The sequence below is a fragment of the Zonotrichia albicollis genome, chromosome 10, assembly GCF_047830755.1.
Source record: "Zonotrichia albicollis isolate bZonAlb1 chromosome 10, bZonAlb1.hap1, whole genome shotgun sequence".
In the NCBI taxonomy this organism is placed as follows: domain Eukaryota; kingdom Metazoa; phylum Chordata; class Aves; order Passeriformes; family Passerellidae; genus Zonotrichia; species Zonotrichia albicollis.
In genome coordinates this window covers 36,244,724-36,270,601 of record NC_133828.1, presented here as the reverse complement: position 1 = coordinate 36,270,601, position 25,878 = coordinate 36,244,724, and the positions used below count along the sequence as shown (strand labels likewise).

Genomic DNA, 25,878 nt, shown 5'->3' with positions numbered 1-25,878 from the left:
GAACTTTTAGGATGTCTTCTGGGTGATCTCTGTTGTGATTTTTATTGACAAAGAGAAACCTTGGCCTCAAACCCTGTTTTACAGCTGCACACACCTTCTAGAGGAGTGCACACCCTAGAGGTAGGGTCTTCTGAGTTGATGGGTGTTAAATCATCACAGAGATTCCATTTCAGCTCCATGCTTAACCTTCATCAGCTGGAAATGACAGAAAAGGAGAAAGACCACAGTGCATGAGTCAGTCTGAGAATGACTAAGCTGCTGCTGGTGCAGCCATGAAAGACAAGTGCAACCCTGGGATGCATTTAGTGAATGCTCCCTATCCAAGGGGGGATTAGCAGTTCTGTTGCACACTGAATGAGACCCTGTGGAGTTGGGGATACAGCATACAGGTTTGGCTAGCCAGGCTTGGGAATTAATTTCCTGAAATTAGATGTATAGGGGAAGAAGGGGTTAGTTAAGAAATGGAGAGCTGCTCTGTCACACAGGGAAATTAAAAGGAAATAACTTCTCCCAAATTACAAAAAAGTAACACCGAATATATATTTAAAATATAGTTGTTTACCCTGTTTCAGCTAAGAGCAGGAGAAGACTGAGTTAAACCAGAGGAGAGTATTCAAACAAAAAAATATGTGACTGCGAGTTAATTCAAGCTGAATATTGTTGTTTCTATGCCTTCAAACAATATTATTTTAGGATAGCCTATGCTGGCCCTTCCTCAAATATCTGCCCTTCAGCTAAAGTTCTTTGGTCCTTTAGTCACAAACAGAAATTTATCCCAAAGCTGTCACAGTTGCACCCATCTGGCCAGCAGCTGGAATCTGCAGAAAATTAGCAGAGAGTAGATTCATATAGAGCACGCATTACAATGCATTTCCAGCTGCTTCTTCCTTGTATGTATTCACCACACAAACAAATTCATCATCTGTCAGCATCATGACAGCATGCTTGCTTGCACGTGTACTCAGTGTGCTCAGGACTACTGCAGCTTTGGGGCAGTCTTTTCAATTAGTGTGTGCAACTACATCCGAACCTAATTTGGATTATTTTAATCCTGAGCCTTTGCTCTTCTTTGCCTGCCGATAGGAGCATTGCACCAGACAGAGCAGGCACCCAACAGGAGTTCTTTCTGTGCTGGCTGGATGCATAGTATTTATGATCAGTGAGAGATCTGCATAGTAGAGATGGAAAAAGTTAATTAGATTCAAGAGTCACCTACATAAATCTGCTGGAGATTGCCTGCGACACCGTGGGCCCAGTTTCCAACCATCCCTTCTGCATTCCCACAGTGCTGGAGTAGCAGCATGGCTTAGCAGGCCCCTTTTAAAGGGAGCACATGCTCTATGAAAACAGTAGTATTGCCTTGACTGTTGGCAGCAATTCTCTTTCCTCCTACCCCTTTCCTTCAGTTATCTTCATACTGATTTGATACGTTGATGTTCTTTTAAAAATATTATTTTAAAAAACCAAACAAAGCAGAAACAAAAAAAAAAAAACAGAAAATGTAGTCAATTCAAATCTATTAAGTAATGTTGGAGTAACAGCTTCCCCCTTCCCCACCCCCCCAGCTTTGTCTTTTTGGTGCTGTTTTAGGTCAGGTTCTGTCATTTTACACCTGTCCAACCTTGTGAAAGGCCTCACTGGGGTTGTACAAGGACAAGCGTGGGTGGAACTCAGTGTTCAAAACCTTGTGTGGCTGTTGACAATGTGTGAGAAGGGAAGAGCCCTCTGCTTCCCAGACCCCAAATTAAGCCTGCAGGGCTGACAGCAAAGCAATTTTTGTAATGGTACATGGAGCTAATTTGTTATGAAATCAGAGAAGCAATAAATTTGGAAAAACCCCCATTCCAAGTTTAGAGTAGTCTGGAGGGAAATTACACTGTGAGCTCCACTGTGCTGCTGCTAACTTGCTGTTTTGTAGACTTAGGCAATGGCAGAATATGGGAGGTTCACCCTCTCTCATTTAGCCTTTCCTGAGCTGGGGAAATGCACTTTTCCCTAGTACACCGTAAAATCAAGTGAATTCTTGTTGTGGAGGTCTCCCCCACCAGGTTCTCAGGTGTGCTGTTCATTCACAGTGCAGAGCTGCTTGTCAGTGCAAAATTGCTGTGACTTCTGAAGAAAGCAAGACTCAGCTGGTCAGCCCCTGACATCCCTTGTTCCTGCTGCTCAGCCTGTCCTGCTCAGTGGAAAGGCTCTCCAGCCTCGACAGACAGAAACAGGCTACATCTGCAAGATCTCTGCAGGCAGCAAAGATCTGCAGCAAATCCTGCTGGCTGGGCCAGCTAGGATTTGTGTGGCTGTGCTGCCAGGGTCCTGAGCTGCATTCAGGAGAGCCACTGCTGGCATTAGGGCACCCACATGGTTTTATTGCTGCCTGCACCATCCATGGCACTCATTAGTTCTGGCTGTGAATACACTGTGGGCGTACTCAGCACGCTCAGTGCCCTTTGCAGATGAAAGGTAGTGAGGAAAAGTTGAGACTGGTGATAAGGTTGGGTTCAGGGCAGTATAGGTTTTGTTTTGTGTGTCTTCTGAATAGTAAGTACTTGAGTTTATAAGGCATCTCCCATGCCAAGCTTTTTCCATTAAAGCACCAGCCAGGAAGCCTTGGTCAAATGCAGGATTTCTGTGCTTTATTATTCATCAAGGCTCATGGTTTTATTCAGCTCTATCATTGTTTCTGAATTCATGACCATAAAGAAACAGAGGTCCTGCAGATAGTGTAGGCTATGGGAAATTGCAGCACTGCTGAGATAACATAGTTGGTACCAGTACGTCCTGATCTCATGCTTTCTGAATTACTTATGTTAAAATAAACAAAACAAGAAAACTCTGCTGGCCTGGAAACCTTTAGGCATTTTTTCCTATTTTATGTTGGAAAGATTTAAAGAAAAAGGCATTGTCTGTTTCTTATTTTCACTGCTTCTTTTTTACAAATTGCTTTTAAGTGGAACACAAGTAAAACAGATTTTATTTGTTGTCATAGGAAAACACATCTCAGAGAGAGACAAGGGAGGCCTGGAAGGAAGAAATGATATTTCGAGTTGCTATTTGAAGATAGCCTTCATGGCTGCCTGTTGTGACTCAGCACATTGGTTGGGGCTTTGGGTGGCAGAGGGGATTCAACAGGTTGAGGTTTTAGAGGTAGGTGATAGGAAACAGCTATTTAATGATGCTACTGAAAGTGCATTGATTTATTTTTTGTAGAAATTAAGAGATTACTCTGACCAGCTGAAGGCACTAAGATAGACTTTGTCCAAGGGACAGGACTGTGGGGTTAAATCATGAAGAGTAATTGCTCTGTGTATGCTGTGCCTTGCTGCAGCCTTTCCCTGCTGCCACTGGCCGGCCACACTGTTTGTAATAAATGCTTATTAAACTGTTCTCTGTAGGACCAGGACTGGAGCTGCATTGTGCTAGAGGCTGTGGAGCTGCATAGTAACAAACTGTAAACTGTTCTCTGAGAGGCCTGGTTAAATATGAGAAGGGATATGAAACAAAAATAATCCACAACCAAGCTCTGACACATAACGATATTAAGTGAGTAGCTGTGGGTTGTACAGTAGGTCTGCTGCAGAGGAGGAAGCTGGGCTGAAGTATTCTGTGCTGTCATTATGTGCTAAGAAAATATTAATTCTTTATTATTTTTGTTCTCACTTAACTGCTCTAATTTATTCGATCAGGTCTTGTCCAGAGGAGGGTGTAGATGCACGTACAAGTGTGACTGGATTACAGCTTTTTCCCTCAAGACTATTTGCTCTCAATCCTCTACTACCCCTATTACTGTAACTGAGAGATTGCAAGATTCTTGTGTATTGCACTGGCACAAATAGGATGCACAAATAGGAGTGTGTTTAGTTTGAGCTTAGGCTTTTGTGATCAGCATCTGTCATTATGCAAGATACTTTTATATGAAGACTTGTATTCATTCTGGTTTGGGTAAGGAACAGTTACTTGGTCATTTTAAAAAGACACTTAGAAGACATGAGTCAACTCAGCTATTTGCTCCTCAGCTTTTTTTCTCTCCCTCATCTGTTTGATGGAGAATTGGAAATTAAAGAGGGGCTATTGTCTGAATTGATTCTTCTCTCCACAGACCTGGCAGTGGCCAAGGAGTTCTGTTGTGGCTGCATTATTTTAAATATGCAGGGACAGGAAATTCTGAAGTGTAACTTTTATGTTTGTGCTTGTTGGGAACACCAAAATAAATTTAAAGCTTGTTCATGTGCAGTCTGTACCAGAACATCAACAGCATAAGCAAGGAACAAATCCTTCTTCAATGAACATGGTAACCACAGGGCTTCCTCCCTTTCTTCTTATTTTTTCCTCCCTCCCTCTCCTCTCTCTTAGTTCTCTGTAGCTGAGCATGTGGCCATGCCAGCAGAGCTTGGGCTGCAGTGCAGCTGTCCTGACAAGGCAGGGCCTGGTGCTCTGGTTGCTTTTCAGAGGTGGCAGGACTGGCAGCGCTGTCACAGCACAGTGTGCTGGGTGCCTTGTCACCCTTTGCCTTTCATTTTCTAAACTTACAGCTCACCTGGCCCTGGCCTGTGGCTCCAGCTCAGGGGAGGGTTTCATGAGGCTGAATTGGGAGCCAGGGCAGGCCATGCAAGCTGAATTCAAGGAGTGTGTGTGTGTGTGATGTGGATGCAGGAACTCTGTTTTTTTGATGTGCTAAGCCATGGAATAAAGCTCTGCTGACTTAAACCCAGTGACCTGTGACATATGCACACCAGAGAAGTCACTTTAAAAGAGATTCAGGCTTATTTTCTGCAAGTGCTCAACTTGATCAAGGCTGGTAGAACAAACTCTAATAAAAGAGGGGACAGGGACATAAGAAATCCAGTGTGGAGAGCTATATGTAGTACTAGGGAGGGATAGTTCTCACTAGAGTGTATCAGAAGTATGTGTAAGGTTATGTCTTACAACTGTAAGTTCTGTGCATTTACTCACCTGCCACCAGCTCTTGTCATACAGGCAGGCATACAGGCAGCCATGCTGGAAACTGCCTCCCATCTTACTTTCATTGTTTCTTTCTCTTTTTTTTTGTTTTTAAAATTCATTTGAAGGTAAATAATCAAAACAGAATTCAGGGCCTCAAAAGCTGGAACTGCAGGAGTTGGCACTTAATGGCAGCTTTGCCTCTAGTCGTGGCATCAAGTTACTTTTGAAGCCTTTGAAGTGAACAGGGCTGGAGGGAGAAAGTGTTGTGTTGCTTCTTTAAAAAGAAACATGCTTCAGTTATATTTGCAGCTGGGGTTTTAATGGCTGCGAATTAAAGCATGTTTTATTTGGCCTTTGTTTTTAGTGCACTTTTACCCTGTGGGGCACTTGAAGCCAAGGCACAGCTGGAGATGTAGCTGGCTGCAGCACAGGAACAGAGCCATCACCAGGCTCCTCTTCTGCTGCTCTGCAGAGCTGGCTCAGGGTTTGTGTCTCCCGCTCCCCAGTTCCCTTGCCTGGCACCTCTTTGCAGGCCCTGGGCCTCTGCTTACACAACAGCAAGCAGTTTGTGGCTGGCAGCGTGGCTTGGAGTGATCTGATGTAAACTTTTTGTATTGGCCCTGGAGACCTTAATTTCTAATCAGCTCCAATTAAATTACTGTGAATCTGATAAAGGGAAAGAAGCTCAGTTCAAAACGGTGCAGATAGGCACTTAATGTGATTTAATGTATGTCTACATAGTCTAACTGCTTATCTTCACATCTGGCCTAAATACTTGTGCAAATCTGACCCATACCCTTTCTTTGACCATATTCGCTCTAAAAGGAGAGAAAGTAGATTATGCAGTTAATAGGTTACAGCTTGTTTCCCTGTTGATCCTTGGGGCATCAGCCATCCTGCTGAGGAGAAGGAAAGGTGCTTGGAGGATGGTGATGGGGGTGGCTGGGCAAAGAGCACTGCACTGATGGTTTAAGAGTCCTCTGACTTAGAAGATGTAGTAACCTTTCCAGCTGTGCATTTGCTAGGCCCTGTGTGGTAGAATCTTTAGCAAACCACATCAAAATGGTGGCACAGGCACCAAAAACCACTGAGCAGCACCTTTTATTGACCTTGCTTTATATTCTGCTCAATTTTGAATGTTGCTACATTCTGTGAGTAGCAAGCCACATCAGCTGGCTCAGTGAAGTCACTCAAGCAACATGAAGATAAATTTTTTAAAATGTAATTGTGTGATAGAAAGTAGTGCTTTGTAGTGTTAGCTTTTTATAGTATGGAAGCAGAGGACAGAAGACATTTGTCCTAATAATAAAATAAAGAGGTTTTTGTATGTTTGACAGGTGACAAACAGCCCACTTCAGACTGTCTTTCTAGAGGCCATGTCAGCATTCTGTTAATTCCTTGAAGAATTAACAGAATTATACTGTTTTATCTGATTCACTGAATTTCAGTGAATATAGTAATGATCATTCTGATCCATAATCCATGAATATTCAGGACAAAATACTTGATGGTTTCAGTGAGGCCATGAAAAAGGGCCAAGGAGAATCATACATGTCCTCCACATACTTGCAGATGAAAAGCTCTGTCTCATGCAGAACAGAAATAATTCTTTGGTTCTTGTTACAAAGTAGTTTTCTTTAGGTCAAAGTGATTTTATTCCTCAGTATCTGAGATTTTTGCAGCTGTCAAGTGTTTCCAGCCCTTCATGAGTGACCTGGGGTCACTTTCCCTTCTCAGAACTCACAGAGGATATGGTTCAGGCAAATTCTGTAACATTTCTGACTTCAGGTGACACAGCAAGAATATTTTGCTTAGTTCTCCCTGTTTAGCTCTGTCTCAGAGACTGAGACAAAGAATCTGGTGAGTGCTTTTATTAAAGTACTGGATAATCTGTTGCTTGAGAAATCTGAATGCAAATCCTGGCTTTGCTGCTGTTTTTTGCTGTGACCTTGGACTCAATATTTGCTTGTTCTGTGTGTATGAGACATGAGGGTCTATGTCTGTCATTTTCAAGCCTGGTGTAAGAATAGATCTGTGAGTACTTGAGGGGTCATGGAGGCAGGAAATGTCATCAACCAAATGTTATCACCATGCTTGTACACCACTGTAAAGAAAAAAAAAAGTGAAGAGAAAAGATTTTTCTTGTGTCTCCTGCTATTCCAACATCCTGTCTTTAGTTTTGTTTTTGCTGGGTTTTGTAGTTTTAAGGACACAGGTGGGAAAACTTGGAGCATTAATTTTGTCTGAATGTTACCATGTCTTCTGCCTGTGCTTGGTCTCTGTAGGAGTTTTCCTTGTCAATTTTCTTTCTGAATAGGAGGAATAAGGAGTGGATCTCTGCTTTATAAGGTATTTCCCCTGCCTCCCCTTGCTAGGAGCTGGTGGCCTGCAGCAAATTCCCTGCAGCATCTGTGTTATGGCATACACATGCTTGTGACACTTTAATAGTAGCTGTCAGATAACATTAATGTATTGCTGCTACAAATAAATCAAGCAGGGCTACAAGTGGAGAAGTGAGTGAATGAGACGGGACAGTCTCCTCCGTCACGATCAGACAAGGCCACCCTAAGATTGTCTGCTCACTTCTCCACTGGAATTGTTGCCTGTGCTCAGACATGCTCAGGGGAGACACCCAGACCTCAGCCAGCAGCCCTCCTTTCTGTGAATACCCAAAGGGCTCAGTGTGTCATTTATTCAGAATAAGGAGAGGAAGCCTTCTGAAGTGACCTTGAAGGCCCTCTTTTCTTGAGTCCTGAGGACAAACCTTTTTTTGTGGGTCTGAACCTCCCGGTTTCTGTCAGTGACTCCTGTGCTAAGCCCAGGGTGGTCAGGTGGATCCTGGAGCCTGAAAGCCCCGGCTGCCCTGCCAGCCCTCTTTCTAGGAAGGGTGTAGGTAGTGGAGCTGGTCACCAGAAGAAACAACGGAGTGAGGGAAAAGCAGTCACACTGAAATTCCTCCCACAAAATTATAGGCCTCATCTGTCAGTGTGCTACCACTTAAGGATCTCTGTTCTGTGGCTCTCTTTATACTTCATAGAAATTCATTAACTTAGTGCTGCTTATAAAAGGCTCTTTATCTGATAGTGCAGATGTTTCCAAACTCAGGAGTGCAAACTGTGCCTGGAACACTGTCCTCCTCCTACTGCTTGTGGAGATCCTGGAATTATCTCTTGCATTTTAACGCTGTATTAGAAAATTGGCCGGCAGTAACTTGCTCACAGCTGAGATTGCAATATACTCCCTGCACTGCCTCTGCAGGCTCTGCAGACACACCGGGAGTACAGGTCTGGCATTTGAGAGCTGGCATATTGTAGATGGAAAATTACTGTGTTAGTTCTCCCACCTTAACTCTTGTTGATAGTTGTAATAGCTTGTGATAGACTACAAGGAAATATAAATCATAAACTTAAAGTATACCAGACCACTGCCTAGTTCCTGAAAAGCATTAAAGTGTCACATCGACTCACTCTGTGATTCAAATGTGTTCTTTGCAAGAAGGCTCAGAAAGTTTCAAGAAGTTTTTTTAAAAGAAAAAAAAAAACTTATTGCAGAAGATTTGCTTGTACTGTGTGAAGGTGGAAAATTATTCTTCAGGATCAAGCTGTAGAAAGGATCATCATTACTTTTTTAAATTTATACATGATTGTCGTGTTCTTAAAATTCTCTCCATGACAAGTCCTTTGTAGTTCCTTAAACTGGTGATGGTTTTATTATGCTGAATTTGACAGGTTAATGATCAAGTAGGAAATTGTTTAACACTCATTAGTGTTAGATATAGAAAGGATAGATTAACTCTATCCTTTCTATATCTAAAATCACAAACTAAATCTAGAGTTGGGTGGTAGGGCAGGGATTGTAGAAGGTAAGTACCAAGAGGACTGGCTGAGATCAGTGCTCCCTCGTCCCCTTGCATATTGCTTTAGGATAGCAAAAGAAATATTAACCATGATGCTGAAGAGTCAGTGCCAAAATAATGGGCTCTTGGAGGAATATTGTGTGGATTATTGTAGTGACACATTGTTCTAACATAGAATTTCTTGAAGTATGTTTCTTTGAAATATTAGGATTGGAGTTTTGCTGTCTAGCAGAGGTAGCAGTACTTGGTGGTTTGTGTGCTGGTTTGGAAAACTGAGCCTGTTTGAAGGGGACTACTGTCCCTTTATTCAGTCATTAGCTCCCTTGCTATGAAAGCACTACAAAAACTTGGTTTGTATGGGAACCTCTGTGGTATGGGCAGTCTCTGACAGTATGGTGGGGGAGGTAGCATGGACAGAAGTGCTGACATGTCACTAGTAGTAATAAAAAGCAGTAAAGCAGTAAGAAGAGTAAAGGCATTTGGTCTGCACTTGTGATTTGGAGAGCAAAAGAACCCAAAAAAAAGCCTGTTTCCAGTCCTCGTGTTCTGTGTATATATTTTAATAACTTATGTTTTTCCTGTTTGAACTGAGCAGGGCCCAGAGAACAAGCTGTTCTTCTGGAATCCTTTAGTTCATTTATTCCCAGTAGATTCCAGTGGGAAATAAAATCAACAGCCTCTCCTCTTCTGAACAGTGACCCTCACTGTTTGTTAATACCTTTCAGTGTCTGTCTTCATTGAAACTCAGGATATAATTGCTCAAGCAGAATATGCAGGGGAACAAGAACTAAGGGGTTTTTTTGAACATTTAAAAACGGTCATTAATTGCATTTGATATTGGATGCCCAAAGTAAATGCTTTACTGTGGGAGCAGCTCATTTGTTTAAACTATGATTCTGAGTTTTAGATCCTAAAAACACCTCATCAAAGCATCTTAATGAACTGGTGACAGCTATACACCTGAAAGATCTTTGAGTGTGTAGGCAGAAATGCCAAAAATGTATTTCCCTGTGGGACCAGGAGAAAAAGGCAATTTTTAAAATCTTCTGATTGAATTTGCATGTGACTCCTATCACTTCATGCTGCTTAAATGGATTAGTGACTGAGTGATGCAGCATGAGATCTAGAACATATTTCTAATGTGCATACCTTGAATATGCCCAAGATAGTCTTAAATCAGCTGTTACAAAGCAATTAAAACTGGGCTCTGCAGTGCACACAGTGAGAAAAGGAGGCAATAGCCAAACAAAGGACAGGAAGGTCTGATTTAGCAAAATAGACATAGCAAGGGATGTGGTATAATGATATCTGGTAAGTAAAAGTCTCCTGGATGTGCTAAAATTCTGTTTGAATCATAATCCTGGAGGTCTAGACTGTAAATCCACTTTCTGTATATTTTGCCAAATGGAGAAGAACTAGAATTATACTCAGGAGGACAGAAAACAGTGTGATTGAGGCCTCAAGACCAGAGCAGACTGTGGTGAAAGGGGGAATATATGACAAAAAGTTATTTTGAGAAACATAATAATTTCTTTAAAAGATACCCCTCCCTGTGATAGTTGTAAAAAATAGTGGGAATAGCTTCAGGGATTAAATAAATTCTCTCTGAATAAAGCACTAGTGACAGTGTCAATATTTTATGGGTCTTAGCACAAACTTCTTGACTACACAAAGTGTAAGGTAACATGAAGAGATGTGTATTTTCTGTTTAATGCAGCTGTTACAGACAGAGGAGGTAAAAAGGGGGCTTGATGGAACTCCTGGTGGGTGAGATTTAAGTGTATCTGGGCTGAGGCAATTCTGTAGAGCTGGGGAAATACTGAGATGCCATTGCATGGAGTTATTCACCTCCCCTGAGGGAATTGCACCTGCTGTTAATAAGAGGATTTTCAAAGTCAGGGATCTTCATCTGCTTCCGGACAGTTTAGGAATCAGTGTACTTGAGCACATTTTCCATCTGCATTCAGACCAAGAATCTTTCTTTTCTCTCCCTTTCCCGTCCTGCAAGAAATTGTGCTGCTCATGTTTCTTGAATTAAAGAAACACATGGGTAGTAAGCCAATTTATCTTCCTGTTTCTGTTTTTCTCAATCTCTTATTCTTCTTGTGGATAGGTAACTTCTAGCATTTTAATTCTTGTTTGGAACTGATTTGTGCATAGTTGGATATCTGGCATCTGACCCATCTGTAGCAGTAGGAAATGATGGGGAAGGTAAACATTCTTCTTGGAGTCCAAGTCCTGGATATAGACCTGTCTCATGCACATATTGGAAGTCCAGTAAAATATGATGCTGATCTTTCAAGTAGTTTCTCTTCCAAAAGAACACAGCTTGTTCTGAAGTAATTAAACAGCCATTTTTAAGAGAGTTCTTTGTGATCTGTGCAGTGCTGATAATCAGATACAGAAATATTGCATTGTAAAAGTGATATTTTAAGGGCAAATGGAATCTCTGAAGTTGGATACTCATGCTTGGAAATGTGACACATTGCCCACTAAGTCTTGCTTGAAGAAGATAAAAACTTGCCTGTGAGCTGATGAACATTATTCAGCATTTAGGTATTTGCTGCTGCAGCCTCAATTCACTTCTCTGATTCAAGACAGTCTCAGGACACATACAGTGTTTAATACTTACATTGGCTGTGCAAGGGATGGCAACAGAGTCCATTTGCTCCTTTGCAGACCTGCTGGTTGAAGGGACTGTATGTGTAGTTTGTTATTGAGCAGAAGTTGGTTTTGAGGCAGAAAAAACAGTGGGAAAAAATTAGTAGTTTGATTTCAGGTTCCATAGGGAGGAAATATGTAATCATTCCAAAAAGCTGTTTGTGCTTCTTTGTCCATGACTTACCACTCTTAGTCCTCTGTTCTGATCTCCATTTCTTTCTTCTGTCCCATTTGGTGTGGGTTCTGCCCCTTCTGAGGTTTAACTGCACTTTCCTTTCCATGTGCCTTTTGTGTGTGTGTGTGTGTTTTCCAGAACTGCAAAGACTTTGTGAACTTTTCAGTTAAGCATGAATGCAAGAAGAAAGCTGGTGGATGATAACCACATGATAAATTGTCAAGCAGGTTATGGTAATAACAAAAGCATCAGACAGACTTAGCAGTGGTCACTATTGCTTGTGATGCCTGATGTTATGCCAACAGCTTAGCGCCTGATTGCTGGACGAGCTATAAATTTCCAAAATTGTTTCTTAAAAGGGAATAGGTTGGACTTTTTTTGTTCATAGGCAGACAATGTTCATCTGAGTCAGTTTATTTTGTGCTTGCTGTTCTCAAAGAGCTGATGGCTTCTTTAAAAGACTGTCTTGTAGACCTCAGTGGATGAATCAAAGTGATGAAAAAATGGCCCATTTAAGTCTTTTGATTTAGTCTGTTATGTTTGTGCATTCTCCCACTTTCCATTCCATATCTGGATTTGTGATTTTTGCCATCCTTTCCCTTTTTCTTCTGTTTACTGTTATTTTACCAGCTCTGCAGCAGGATGTGCCAGCTATCGCTGCTGTCAAGGACCACCTACTTCACATTTGAAGGAATAGCTCATATTTGTTTCACCAGAAAGCACAAAGTGTGTGATGAAATAACATCTTAGAAATATAATTAATAATTTTCCCTGGTTCTATCTGTCTTAAGCTGATACAGTTAAACTGATAAGAGTAGACAACTGATTCCAATATCTTTATCCTATCAAAATGGTTTAGGAGCTCCCTATTGGATTTAAACTGACAAATGCTATCACATTACAGTAGCATGGCAAAGAACCAGTTAAGGATTTCGAGCCACAGTCATGGATCTGATCACATCCTGAAACATTTCACACCACTTCTTCATTATGATCTCCTGCTAAATTCTTCATTTGTGTGACTTTCATTTCCTAGACATAAAGGCAAAAACTGTACCTGTTTTTCAGTAGAGAGCAAAACCTCTCAGCTGTTTTTCCTCTTTAGGCAATTGTTTATCCAGTTATCTTCCACGTTTGAAGTACTTTCCATGAACTCATTTTGTTTTGAAGTGAACTAGTAAATCTGCACATGATACAAGGGCTGATTTGTGAAAGGCTGACTAGGCAAGGCCAAGTGCACAGGAGCTGTATTCTTGGGAATCAAAAATCTGATACCATGCCTTAATATTTAAGCAGTGGTGCAACAGATGATGATGACAGGGAAAGAGGATTGCAAGCTAATTCGTTTATTGCCAATATTGTCCACTCCAGGAAAAAATGTCTCTTTGGAATGTATTAAGAGAAGTATTATATATAATATGAGAAAAGCAACTACTACTATTCAGAGGACTTCAGATTTCAACAGAATTGTGGTATCAGTTTTTTTGGTTATGGCAATTTTTAAGAGGCAACTGGGAAATAAGCTCTATAGTCCAGGAGTTCTATTAGGTCCTGTCTTGTTGTCATATTACAAAAAATTCTGAAAATAAGTACTCCCTATTTTTTTATGTCTGTCTTCCTCATATTAGGTTGCTTTAAATAATTGTAATTTATTGTTTTTCAAAGTTCAATTCTGTGGTGTATAGTATCCTCTTGGGGAGGTTAGTATGATATTCGGTCTATTTTAGGTTCACCTCAGAAAACCTATTCAGCTGCATAATCTCTGGTAATGATCTTGGGGAGAATAAAAGTACATGCTCAATTACAGGCTCAAAATTTTCCACTAGCAGCAGAAATTTGGATTTAGTTTCTTTATATCCTACCCAATTCCCAGCCAACCCAACTTATTTCAATTGTCAGAATTCAAAGGCTCTTCCAAACTGTACTTCTCCAGGAAAGTGAGGTTAATTTGTTTATTTATGTTAAAAAAGTGGAATTTTTACAGTATTGTAATTTCAGTATTTTCAGTATATTCATCTTACACATTTGACAGGAGGAAAAAGCAGGTTAAAGATCCTACCAAAATATCCTTTGCCTTTAGCATATCTTGATTCAAGAATCCAGTTTCCTGCCATTTCATAATACTTACAGAAATTAATGGTGCAGTCTTGGATATGGGGCTTGGATAATGTTTCCAATACATATACCTTGAAAATTTAGCTTGAAATTATTTCCTTTGGATTCTGCAAGGCAATGTAAGTTGTGACTTGCAGAGTATGCTGTGAAAAACTCACGTAGTACTGAGTAACCAAATTGTTGATGCTATTGGAACAGAACGAGGTTCATCTTGGCTAATTTACAAGCAGTTATTTTGGTTTGATCCTGGAGTCGTGAGGCATTTGTGTGTGTGTGTCTGGGGACAGACAGAGCTGGGGAGCTGAGGAGAAAGTGCAAGGTGGAAACAAATAGGATTTACTGTGTAAATGTGTGGCAGAATGAAAGACTCATGGAGAGTGCAGTAGTGCAGCTCCAAAGGCACAGAGGAGAGGGGTTGTGCACAGTGAAATGGAGGCAGGCTAAATTATGTCGTAATTTGTATTATAAACAAAGCCAGTCATAACCAATGTCATTGGGTTGTCTTACCCTTGCCTTCATAAACAGTTCTGAAGTGTCTTTCAGAGCTTCTCTATGAAATCTTTATTATATTAGTGTAGACCTTTGAAATTCAGTGTGACAAAGCTGAAGGCCAAGGAATGCTCCTTCGAGCTGATCACTGGGCTCAGTTAAAATTTGGTCAGGAATTTGCTTACTGAGTTTTTGTGTTGCTGAATCCAAATCTGTTTAGAGATCAGTATGCTCAGCTGCTGGAGCAGCCAGATGTGATAACAAATCTCAGACTTGTGTGCAGCCCCTGTGATGCAGAAGTGAGCCCAGTTTACTGTAACTGCTGGCAAAACCCACAGCAGCCTTGGGAGGAGAGGATGTGATCCAGCCAGGTCCCTCACAGATTGGCTTGGATGTTAGTGGTGGCTGTGCACAATCTTTGCAATCTCCTATGAATGCTGCTCCTTCACCTCATCTAGTGCAAGCCACTGCTTCAGTTCAAGAGTTCAAACTTTGCTTGGTAGTGCTTGGTAAGTTTTGTTTATTAAAAATATATGTTGGGATAGGGATGTTAATAGGAAGGAACAGAGATTGTGGGCAAGCTGCTCTGGCTTGATTTGCAATCCAGCAACAGAAGAAGAAAGGAGGTATTTTTTAAATCAAAACCAAAATACCCATCTGTATTCCATTCTTTCTCCAATTTTACATTTCTTCCCACACAAACAAACAAAACCAGTCTAACTCACCATCTCCCAAAAACACACTTTCTAAATGCTTGGGAAATAGTAATTTTTGTGTCTTACAGACCATATTTAGGGCACTCATTTCTGCCTGCTGAGCAAGTGGAGAATGTTCCTTTTTCCCAGATAAATAAGTCTTTCATGTAACTAGATAAATATTTTTGTTTTCCCAGTGACCTGGAGGTGACTCCTGTGCTTAAATGACGATGGAAGATAAGGGACGTGATGCATTGCCTGTATCTGAGTCCAGGGCTCCCTGAAATATTCCCAGGAATACTAAGGACTAGGATTCACTGTGACAGGGGGAAGCAGAGGGATGTTTGTCTTCATGATTTTGCCTGTTCAATACAGACATTTTCTCCCAAAGCCATTGAATTCAAGCACAAGTCCCAGGCATTCTCTGTGGAGCATTTGCTGGCACTGTGCAGGGTGTTGGGAAAGGCAGAGCTCCCCTGGGCAGGAGGACGGGGAGGGGATTTAGTGGCAGCCATGGGGGTGACTGTGAAGGACTGGGATCCTGGACTTCACAAGTCTCCTCTGCTGAGATCATGTACTTGGCATGGCTGCCAGGCACAACCCATTCCAAAGGGGGAAAAATGCAGAAAAGCAAAGTAAACATAATCTTGCTTCCACCGTGGCTTAGAGCAGTTTATGTATTTGCTGGTTGAGTTAGTTGGTGTGTATTAATGGACTTTCATGTGTGTTTCAGTGTAGCAGACTAATTTTAAGAGAGCCTAATAGAAAACCTAGGCATTTGTCTTCTGTCCCTCACATCCTTTCTATCAGATAGAGAAGGAAATTGGATATAAATGATGAATAAAGCACATTTCTTGACTTTTCTCCTCATTGATTAGACCTCCCTTTAGCTTCAGAGACATTGTGCAGAATCTGGATAACCAGACATCTTAATCCAGCTTCTATTCAATTACAATATTTTTCTATTAACACCTATTGTATCTCTTATCTTTACCAGCTCCTCGTGTCTTGGGAGCACAGGGACAGGTGGGACTGGCATGAAAATAACTCAAACGTGATTACAATAATTCACAGAACAATTGATTTTGCTGGAATATCAGAGCTTTGCTTAATTTTCTTAACTAAAGTCATTGTCTAAATTGCCTAAGCTATCATGCATCTGGGAAAATTTTGTACAGTTGTCAAAATTATCTTGACATGTTTTTTATGGGAAGATGTTTACCCAATGACAGCTGTGAGTCATGCACAGAAAGTCTAGAAGCTTTCATCCACTTTCACATCCTCAAGGAGAAGTACCTCATGTTTCAAGGCCTGTTTCAAGAGCATTTATTTTGGTAAGAATTTATTTGGTTGCTGAAGTCTTTGTCACCTCTGTGGGTCAGAAATAAACACACTTCCAGGGAGATGAATTCACTCCTGGTACAAATGCTTTTTTACTAGGGTCAGGTTAAGTGAGCTGGAGGGTTAAATTGTTAAAAACACTGCACAGTACTGCTCATGAGATGTGTTTCAATCCAGCTCCTCCATTTCTATCATGATGTTCCTTCTGGAGGCTGCCACAGCAGATCTGAAACAGGCCAAACTTGCAGCTTGTGCTCAGCAGGGGTATCTGGCTGGTGTTCCATCTCTTAAGATAAGAAGCCACTGGATTTCAAGGAGACAGCCTGGTTGCAAAGACTTAGGTGGTAATTTAAATTTAAAAAGTAGAGGCTGAATTGTCAGCAGGAGAAAGGAAAGGGGAAATGTCCCTGTTTTAGTGGAGGAAGCCTCCCCCTAAGTTGTTTCAGAGTCTCACTCTTGCATCCAAGGGCCAAGGTGTTTCCCTGGAATGCCCAGGCAGCTCTTGCCTGGCTTCATCTGGATCACCATCAAGGATCCTTGCATGAAAATCAGTGCTGATTTGTACCTTTTAAATTATTTCAAGTGTGGAGGTGAAGAAAAACTTGTTTGCCACAGAGATTTGTGGAGGGTGGATGGCAGACCCAGGAATCTCCTTCCCTACTGTTTCATTGCTAGGGAAGGGCAGCATTCCCTCCCCCCAGGCTGTGCCACCACGCAAAGGATGCTTTTCTGGGGTCGTGATAGAATTCCAGGAAAACTTAGACACACAAATATTTCTTTTAACTGATGTTACACCAAGATTTCGTTAGGACAATATATTTTCCACTTCTTAATTTTATCAGTCAGTAATGAAAGAAAATTAAATTCCAGCAGAAAAATTAATAAAACACTGTTAAGGAAGTAGAATTTATCCATTTTATGTAAGACTTTTTTCCTTTTAGAAGCTTTATTAAAAAAAATCTGTGTTGATAATATTTTGTTCTTTAATAAAAGTAGGACTTAAAGGTTTTAATGATAAAAAAAACCCAAATCATAAATACTGGATTCTGCATGACAGTACAAATATTGTTGGGCAAGAATAGGTGCAGCTGCAAGAATGCACAGAAGGTTTGCAGTTACAACAATCATTAAATGAATTAAAATTATATAGAATAAGGTAGAAAGCATTACAATTAAGAATGCATCATCAAAGATTTTTGTATCTTCTGAAACAATTAAGAGTATTGAAAAATATAAATATCTTTTTTTTTCCTCAGGATTAGGGTTATACTGTATTATGTCTCCACATGCAGCTATGTATTTAAAAGGTAAATTAGATAATAATTATTTTCCTTTTTAAGGAAAGAATGAACTTATGTGGAGCAAAATACTTGTTTGGCTTTCCTCTGGGAGAACAGCATCACGTTTGAGGGATCAGTGTACATTGGGGCTGGAAAGGTGAGCTGCTCACTGAAATGCACAGAATGGATGGCATCAGATGAATGTTTTTATTGACTGCAGTCCTTGAACAGAGACATTCACAAGTGGCATAAGGGCTCTTTTAGTGTTTTCACCCAAAATACCACAGGTCACTCTCAGCAAGTAACTTTGTGCCAAATATAGAATCCAGTTGAAAGAGTGAAGTGGGCAGCTTTTGTTCCTTGTAGGCTCACCAAACAGAAGGCACATCAGAAAAGTTTCAGAAGTGTTTCTGCAGAGACATTTTTTGTTCTCTCCATCAGCTGAAGAGATTTAGTGCACATGTAGAACATCGCTCTCTAATACTCTCTAAAGAATTCTGCTGCTTTGCAATAGTTCAGCTATGACTTAGGGAGGCATTTAAACTTGTGACACTGGCTTCAGCAGCACTGCTCTTGTGTCACAGAAGCCTCTGGAAGGTGGTGGCTGTCGCTGCTTTTCTGTTCTGCTCAAGATCCAAGCAGTGGCTGCTGTACAGCAGCAGCAGAACAGAGGGAAGGCAGCACACAGCACCTTCAGAAAATTTGTTCTGAGGCTCTGGTGTATTGATATAATCTTTGGATATTGCAGTTTTCCCTCATTACTCAGTAGAAGTACTTGCAGCATTTGAAATTGAAACCTCCTGATTTCTTCACTAGTACTTACACTGCTCTTTACTAGCCAAACACTGGAGAAGACCATGTGACTTTACCTGTTTAATTATCTTTCTAGCATAATCTACAAATTTCCACTATCTTAGTATTCTGCTGGCTGTAGCTCTGGGAAATGAAAGATGTTGTTGTATATACAACACAAATACAGGAGTAATTTGATCTTGGAGCCAGCTGATGTTGTCTTTCATTTTAATTTTCATTATGCCTTTGGCTCTGTAGCTGCTCCAATTTTTTTATTAGACAGTAGTGTATAAAGAGGCAATAGAGGGTTAATTGCAGTTCAGGGAGAGTGTTTAAAAAACAGCACAAGCTATATCTTATAACAATAACACTTTCTCATAATGTTGGTGCTTTTTGTCTTTAGAATTCATCCATACTTCTAATTCATGATTGCAAATATTGGTGTAGCAGAATTGTCTTGGATAGTTAGAGCTTTTGTAATCGTCATATTTTTGTTCTTACATTGTTTACAGTAAGTATTCAAGATTTCATAATGATTTTTAAAAGTTAAAAAGTAACTCTCAAAAGTAAAGATAATCTCAGTGTCTGCCCCTGCAATTAATAATTGGACCACTTTGCTAATTCAATATACAACCACTTTGAAATGCAGCTTAGAAAGTCAAGTGTTAGCTGCTTTTAATCTGGCAGTTGCACAGATGATTACTTTAACAAACAATTTGCTACTGGCTGAGTATCATGAGAGTTGGAAATCTGAGGCAGAGCAGTGTCACACTGGAAGAAGGGGGTACGTGGTTTGGTGTTTGTTGCAGGTTGTTTCCTATGACTTCTAAATCTCCATATATGTGCTTTATTTCTCCTTGTGACAGTTTTATTGCTTCACAGTAAAAGCTTCAAAAGTGATTGTTTGCAAAACAGGACCTAATGAAAATATTGAAACAGTATTTTGATTTAAATGAAAAATAAATAGAAAAACAGAATAGTGGTTAGTGGTGTTGGAAACTAAAAGGAATAGCCTAATGCTGTGATCTTAGAACAGAAGTAGCCCTGAGCCTCTTCAACAGAGGTGCACCAAAGCAGAGTAACTTGGCAAAAAAAAAACATAAGCTGTGACTTTTATAATAAGCAATGCTATTGCAAGGAACATGGCCCACCTTCTCATGTCAGTAGCCAGCCTTGTTTGCTCTGGCAGAGGTAGGGAACTAACTAAATTTATCTTGATGCTATTTCTCTTAAGCATGTTGTTGTCTCTTAATTACATATTGAATAGCATCTGGTGTTTGAAGAATTATCGAATAGAAACACAGCAGGGGGAAGTGTGGCAATATTGCTGCAAGCTGATACTTTTTCTGCTGTGGTGGTCTGGAGGCTCTCTCCTGGCCACTGAGATGTCCTGCTTCTTCCTCAGCTTGGCCTGAGGTGCCCAAAACACCAATTTTGTAACACTGGTGTCAGGCCAAATTTAGCTCTTCATTTTGATTTTGTAATACCAGGTTTTCATAACTCCTAGAACATGTGGAACTAAACTGTTTCCATCTCTTTTCTTTTTTCCCTTTCAGTCACCAGGGGAAAAAATTATTGAAAACAGTTTCCTGCGGGAGATTCAACAAAGGCGTTGCAGTGCTCTGTTTGTGCGATGAAATCAAAGCCACTGGAAACTGTTTTGTTGTCTGAGATTGAGGGATCTATTATTTCAGTGGCACTAAGGAGCCACTGTGGTTTTTGAAAACCCCTCATAGCACACAGCTCTTCCTTAGGTGCTGAATCACCTTGGAAGAGCTCTGCCTTGGTAGCACCAGGAGAGCAGCATTTCTCGGCCTCACCCAGGTCATGGAGGAGTGAACGTGTTAGTATATGAAATATCACATGTGCCAATACTGCAGGCAGGTTTATTAGCTTACCTAGGAGTTACATGTAATTAAATGGTCTTTATAAACTAGTGTGTTCCAAAAGCAGAAAGGTAGCAATCTTCTTACTTTAAATCTCTAGTTAGGCAGGGGAAGGAAGTCAACTACAAAACAGACAATTTTATCTTTCCATTGCCTTGAACAGCTCTTCAAGCACAGATTGTCTGAAATAGCTGCCATAATATGTTTTTACTTTTCAGGCCATGGAGCTTAGGGAATCAGATTTTTAGTATCTACATCATCTCTTTCCTCCTGGGACTGAAGCTGGTTACCATAGCAAAATGGCAAGGAAGCTGATAAGCAAGTAGTACCATTTGGCAAACAGGATATAAATTTATTTTGTTAAGACAGAGGACTGTGAAAAAAAAAAAACGGTTGCTCCTAGGATTTTTTTTCCTTTATTGTGTTTTAAAATGGCTGTGTAGAAAATTATTGTGAACAGATATTGAACAAAATTCCCATTCTCACTAACAAGTGTGGCTGCAAATAAAAGGAGCTTCAGTTTTAAATCTCTGCAGATCTTTAATATTTTCACAGAAAAGTTACGCGGTAACAGAGATAATACAGAGTAATTTCACTCCTTGTGTTTCAGGGTGTTGCAAAGATGCCCTACTGTAATTTAAATGAGCTCCTGCTAAACAGAATAAATACAGATACCTGTCCCCCCACTACTTGAAAATTACACTGCAATATAGTTTTTGTTCCAACTTGATGAAGCATGATCATCTGAGTCTATGTTGTAAATCAGTCTGTGAAGTCCCTTGGGTTTGTGTAAAGTGATGGGAGTACTGAAAAGTTAAACTGCTTGGAGTTCCAAAAATGTTATCAATAATGTCAGTTCTGATGGTGTTTTTTGTACTCCCTGTCTCAGTGTCCAGTATGACCCACACACCCTGAACAGCCCAGCCCGGCTGTTTAAGGCATCATCATAGCAGCTGTGTCTGTGCATGGACCCCACTGGGGGGACTTTTTATTGGCACAACACCAATTTGTTCCAAAAGACCTAAAAAGAGTTTGCTTTCAGGGCTGAGGTGTTCCTCTTTCTGCTGGGTCAATTCTTGTTATGTTGCCTGGCATCTAAGCCACCCTTTGTCTCCTGTTCTTGGTGCAAGACTTGAGTCACTGCTTTGGGGAGGTTTTTTGGGGTTTAGTGACTGTAAGTGAAATGAAATCTCAGAGTCTTGGGATTAAGCTGAAAACTGCTTATTTCCTTAAAACATTTGTTGTTCTCAGTTTTATCCATTCAAAAGATATACATGCTTATATAATTTTATAATCCCTGGCAAATTTTCTAATCACTGCACAACTCCAATAGCAAGGATTTGGGAGTCTTGCTGTAATCTGGACATGCAATAGATGCTGTTTAGTTTTAACCCCTTTGAGCCCATATTAACCACATTGAACTTGTAGAAGTTGTGTTCATTGGTTGAGAGTCTCAATCAGTGCATCCATGGAGTAAGAACCGGAGTAAATCCTAAGAAAGCTCTATTTTGACACCCTTTTTATGTTTGGGGTTTTTTTCAACAGAATAAGCACTGGCTGAAGGTTTTTTATGCTAGGAGGGATTTATCATGTTTAGAAATCATCATTATCACCAAAAAAATAGCATCAAATGCCCATTGGATGCAGCACTGGCTCAGGTTAAGTGGGCAGGACTTGGGTGGGGGTTGACTGGTGTCTGATCACTTGGGGGAGAAAGGTGGAGAACCTTGGATTTGGCAGGATCCAGCCAGGCTTAGAAAGAGCTGAGTGAGAATACAATTGTGAAGGGGCTGTGTAGGTTTAGTATTGGATTAGATAGTATTAGATTATTTCATGTGTGACCTTCATCTTCATCACACCTCTGTGCCATCTGTGGGCTCTGCATGGAGGGACCCATTGGTAGGGGGTGAGAATAATTTCATCCATGTTGTCTGCCAATAGATCTGGACTGGTGACAGTCACCTGGGGGTGTCCATGACCTGCAGGTCCTTGTGCTGTAGAGTGGCACACAAATGTGGGAACTCACTGCGGGGGCATGGCCCAAAATGCAGCGCTTGGATGCAGGAGCTTGGGAAGTTGGAGTGTTGCCATCTACTGGCAGCCATCCACAGAGAGGCATCCCTCCTCTGCCTGTGGTTGATGGTGTTGCTTATTTTGAGCTGAAAGATGAGGTTTTTCTGTCTAAATCCTGTTTCGAGTTGGAGTTGGCAATAAAAGAATTGTTGCTGTCCTTAGCATAGGAATGTAATCAGACTGTTGGAGTAATAGCAGTCAGATTTTTATGGAGAGGTTGTTACTCTTGGGATGTGGGTCCGTGTTTGAGATGGAGGCAGCTCCTCTCTCCTCCACAGTGTCCAAGTTGGTCTGGGGAGTTCTGAGCACCCCCTGTGAGCTCAGGGCTTGAGGGGTGTCCTGCAGCTCTCCTGCCCTTCAGAGTGTCTCCATATTTTCAGGGAATGGGCTGGGCTGGAAACTGCTTTTTTTATTCTGCAAGTAAAAAATTAATAAAGGCAAAGGATATATTTGGACTCATTAGGGAAGAGAGCAAAGATCTGTATTACTAAGAATCTTGGAGGTCTAACTGTCTTTTCCCCTGGAAGAGATGAGAGGTGTTTCAAATAAGTCTGTCCTCAAAGGGTGATCCAGTACAGTTTGTGCAAGTCTCAAAAAGTCCTACTGGGACTGGCCTCTGTTAAGAGAAATGTTTACATTAAGCCATCAGAACAGGCTTTGAGCATTCTGCTTGAAACAAATACCAGCAATGGGCATGAATATTTTTTCCTTTTTATTAAAAAATAGTTGGGAAATAAAAGGTTGCAACACAAATTTTCAGCAAAAGTTATGTGACTGCTTCCTTACAAAACATAACATGCATGGGAGTGGAAGAGTGACATAGTTCTTCCTTCATGCTTGTCCAGCTGAAATATGCTTCAGACTTAGCAACTCATTTCTGTACTCCTCCATAGAAATGTAAAAAACATATGTTTTTATCTAGAAACATAAAATTTTGAGTTGGAACTAGATTATAAAAACAACTCTGAAACCTTGTGAATACCAACACTTTACATTCAGTATTTTAAGAACTATTTCAAAACAATGGTTGATATGCCTTTGAAATGTTTTTGAGCCAAATATGTAGGTGCACAAACATGAAAATATTAGTGTCCCTCTGCCAGATCTCTCTGCATGAGTTATATGTGACCTCCAGTGATGGAGCAATGATGCACTTTTAGATTGATTTGTGTCTCAGTAGTTCCCAGATAATAGATAACCAAAGGCAAGATTGCAGAATTACCAGTCGAATTGTATCTTTTATTTGTGAAGTAGTACACAGTGGAAAGAACCTATATTTGAGGTCATATATGGAAGTTTTATATTTTAAAGACTAGAGAGATAAAATTCATTAAAATTAAGAGCCTGAGGTTTAAATATGTGTTGGTTTAAGGAGTCATGGAAGGGGCTGGATTCTGGCTGGTGTTTTGTTACCAATGGCAGTTTTCCAAAGTGTAACCAAATATTTTTCTCTCTTTTTCTTTTCTCCTTTTTTTTTTTTGTTGTTTTCTTTTTTTTTTTTGCAGCTGGTCTCCAATGTTCTCATCTTCTCCTGTACAAACATTGTAGGCGTGTGTACCCACTACCCAGCAGAGGTGTCCCAAAGACAGGCTTTCCAGGAGACCAGGGAATGCATACAAGCCAGGCTGCATTCTCAAAGGGAAAACCAGCAGCAGGTAAGAGCAACAGTTGGAAATAAAGCATGAAAACGCTGAAACAGAATTAGCATGCAAATTGTTCCTGTAGGATGGCATTGCAGGCTTCTTGCTTCATGAGTAATCCAGGCAAGAATAGGTTGTTGTTAGAGGACAGGATTTTTAAGGGTTTGAAAGAAAGCTCAGGGGTGTAGTTCTTGTCTAATACTCTGATGGACTTTTCCAGAGACAAGCTACATATCCAGTGGCATGTGCTCCGTGGATTAAAATTACCCAGTACACAGAGAGTCTGCATAGATTTTGCACCCATCATTGCTGCCAAGTGTTAAATGCAGATGCAACACACAGGCTTTGGACTGACCCTCTTGGTAAGGTCAAAGCCTGGCATGATTGTCATGTCAAGCCACTGCCAAAAGAGAGCTGTAAGGCAGGCAAGAATTGGTCCACACAATGTAATGTTCCTTGATGCCTCCAAAGAAGGTCCTCTTCCCTCTTTTCCCAAAGGTTCTTACCTGCTTACACACCTCTCTGTATCCTATTGTCTTCAAATTAATTGTATTTGTTCAAAAATTAGGATTCATCATGAGCTTCATTGTTTTTTTGCTAAAAAAGCTCTCTTGCTGCCAACATACAGCTTAGTTGTCAGGGTGCTGAATGTATGTGCTCCCCTAATTCATTTGTGGGTTCTCTTGCAATGAATCTCTTGTGTCTCAGAATTAGACACAGAAGGTCTTTTGGGGCAGCTTAACTATTCCCTTGCTAACTAACACATATCTCTGCCCTGCACTACATCTCATAGTGGTCTGTTCAGTCCAATTTGAAATTAATCATGAAATGGGACTTCCACTCATCCCTTGGGAGATATCTCAGAGCTTGATTGTGGATTTGGGGAGAGGTTGGGGGAATTAATCAGCTGGGGAGTCTTTGTATCTCTGTGGCAACTCCGTTTCATTTTCCTTCATGTCTCAGCCCATCTGTATCTATGGATTTGTGTTTTGGCAGTGTTTCATGAGGTACCTCTGGCTGACATAGCTGCTGTTCAATCCTTGCTGTGAAATAACATGTGCATGTGCTTATTTGGTGCTTTCTGTATGAAAACAAGATTCACACTCAAGAGTCCTTTTTCCTTTGCAACAAATATTGTATCAGAAAGATGAAATGAGCAGCCTATTCCTTCCACACCTTGAAGTGCAGGAAAGGACTGAGCCAAGAGAATGTGCCATTTTACTCATTGATTTCAGCCCTGTGCTCCCTGCTGAGAGGCAGCCTCAGCAGCGTGGCTCAGATGCCTGTGCTCTGCTGGATTTGGGCACTTCTGTCTCAGAAGCAGCTCCCTGGAGCAGCCCTGACAAATGCCCTATCTTGATGCTTTTTTCTTCTCCCCCTCTCCAGGAAGCATGGCACACATAAGAAAGCCAGGACATCAGAAAACCGTGGGTCAAAGCCAGTCCCTGCCAAGTGCTCCTCAGTGCCTGCAGCAGTGACTGCGGGTCCTGGCAGCTGGAGACTCCTAATGAGATTATTTGCTGCCACAGCCTGGGCTGACATTGATCTCCAGGTTCAGTTCAGATGACTCCATGCATAATGCATTGAGATAAGCACGAGGTGACAGCAGACACAAATAAGGACAGATCAGCCCACATGTCCAAACAGGGGTGGAGGAAAACACAACTGCACAGCCCAACACTGTTATTTATAGTTGCTTGTCTTTTTCTGGAGATTGATGGTGCTGCTGTGTGCTGTTCTCTTATAAAGGCAGGCAGATTTTCTCAGGCAAATGACCTTGTATTTTCCTTTATTAAGCATCTACAGCACCCAAAATTAGCCTAAAAGTAAATAGAAATTCCAGAATATCCAATGCAGAAAAAAGATGACTTGTGATGTCATTACTTGAGATAAGCTAGGGCAGAGCCATAACAGGAATTGCTGTTGTTTGCCCA

At 40.9% G+C, this 25,878-nt stretch overlaps 1 protein-coding gene across 1 annotated transcript in view; it reads left to right on the top strand.

The window, feature by feature from the left end:
* Positions 1 to 25,878, top strand: part of ADCY5 (adenylate cyclase 5) — a 203,238-nt gene that overhangs the window by 95,583 nt on the left and 81,777 nt on the right. Inside the window, exon 2 of the mRNA XM_005485150.3 lies at positions 23,810 to 23,959. Coding sequence (XP_005485207.2) covers positions 23,810 to 23,959 — 150 coding nt within the window. The remainder of the gene's footprint in view (positions 1 to 23,809; positions 23,960 to 25,878) is intronic.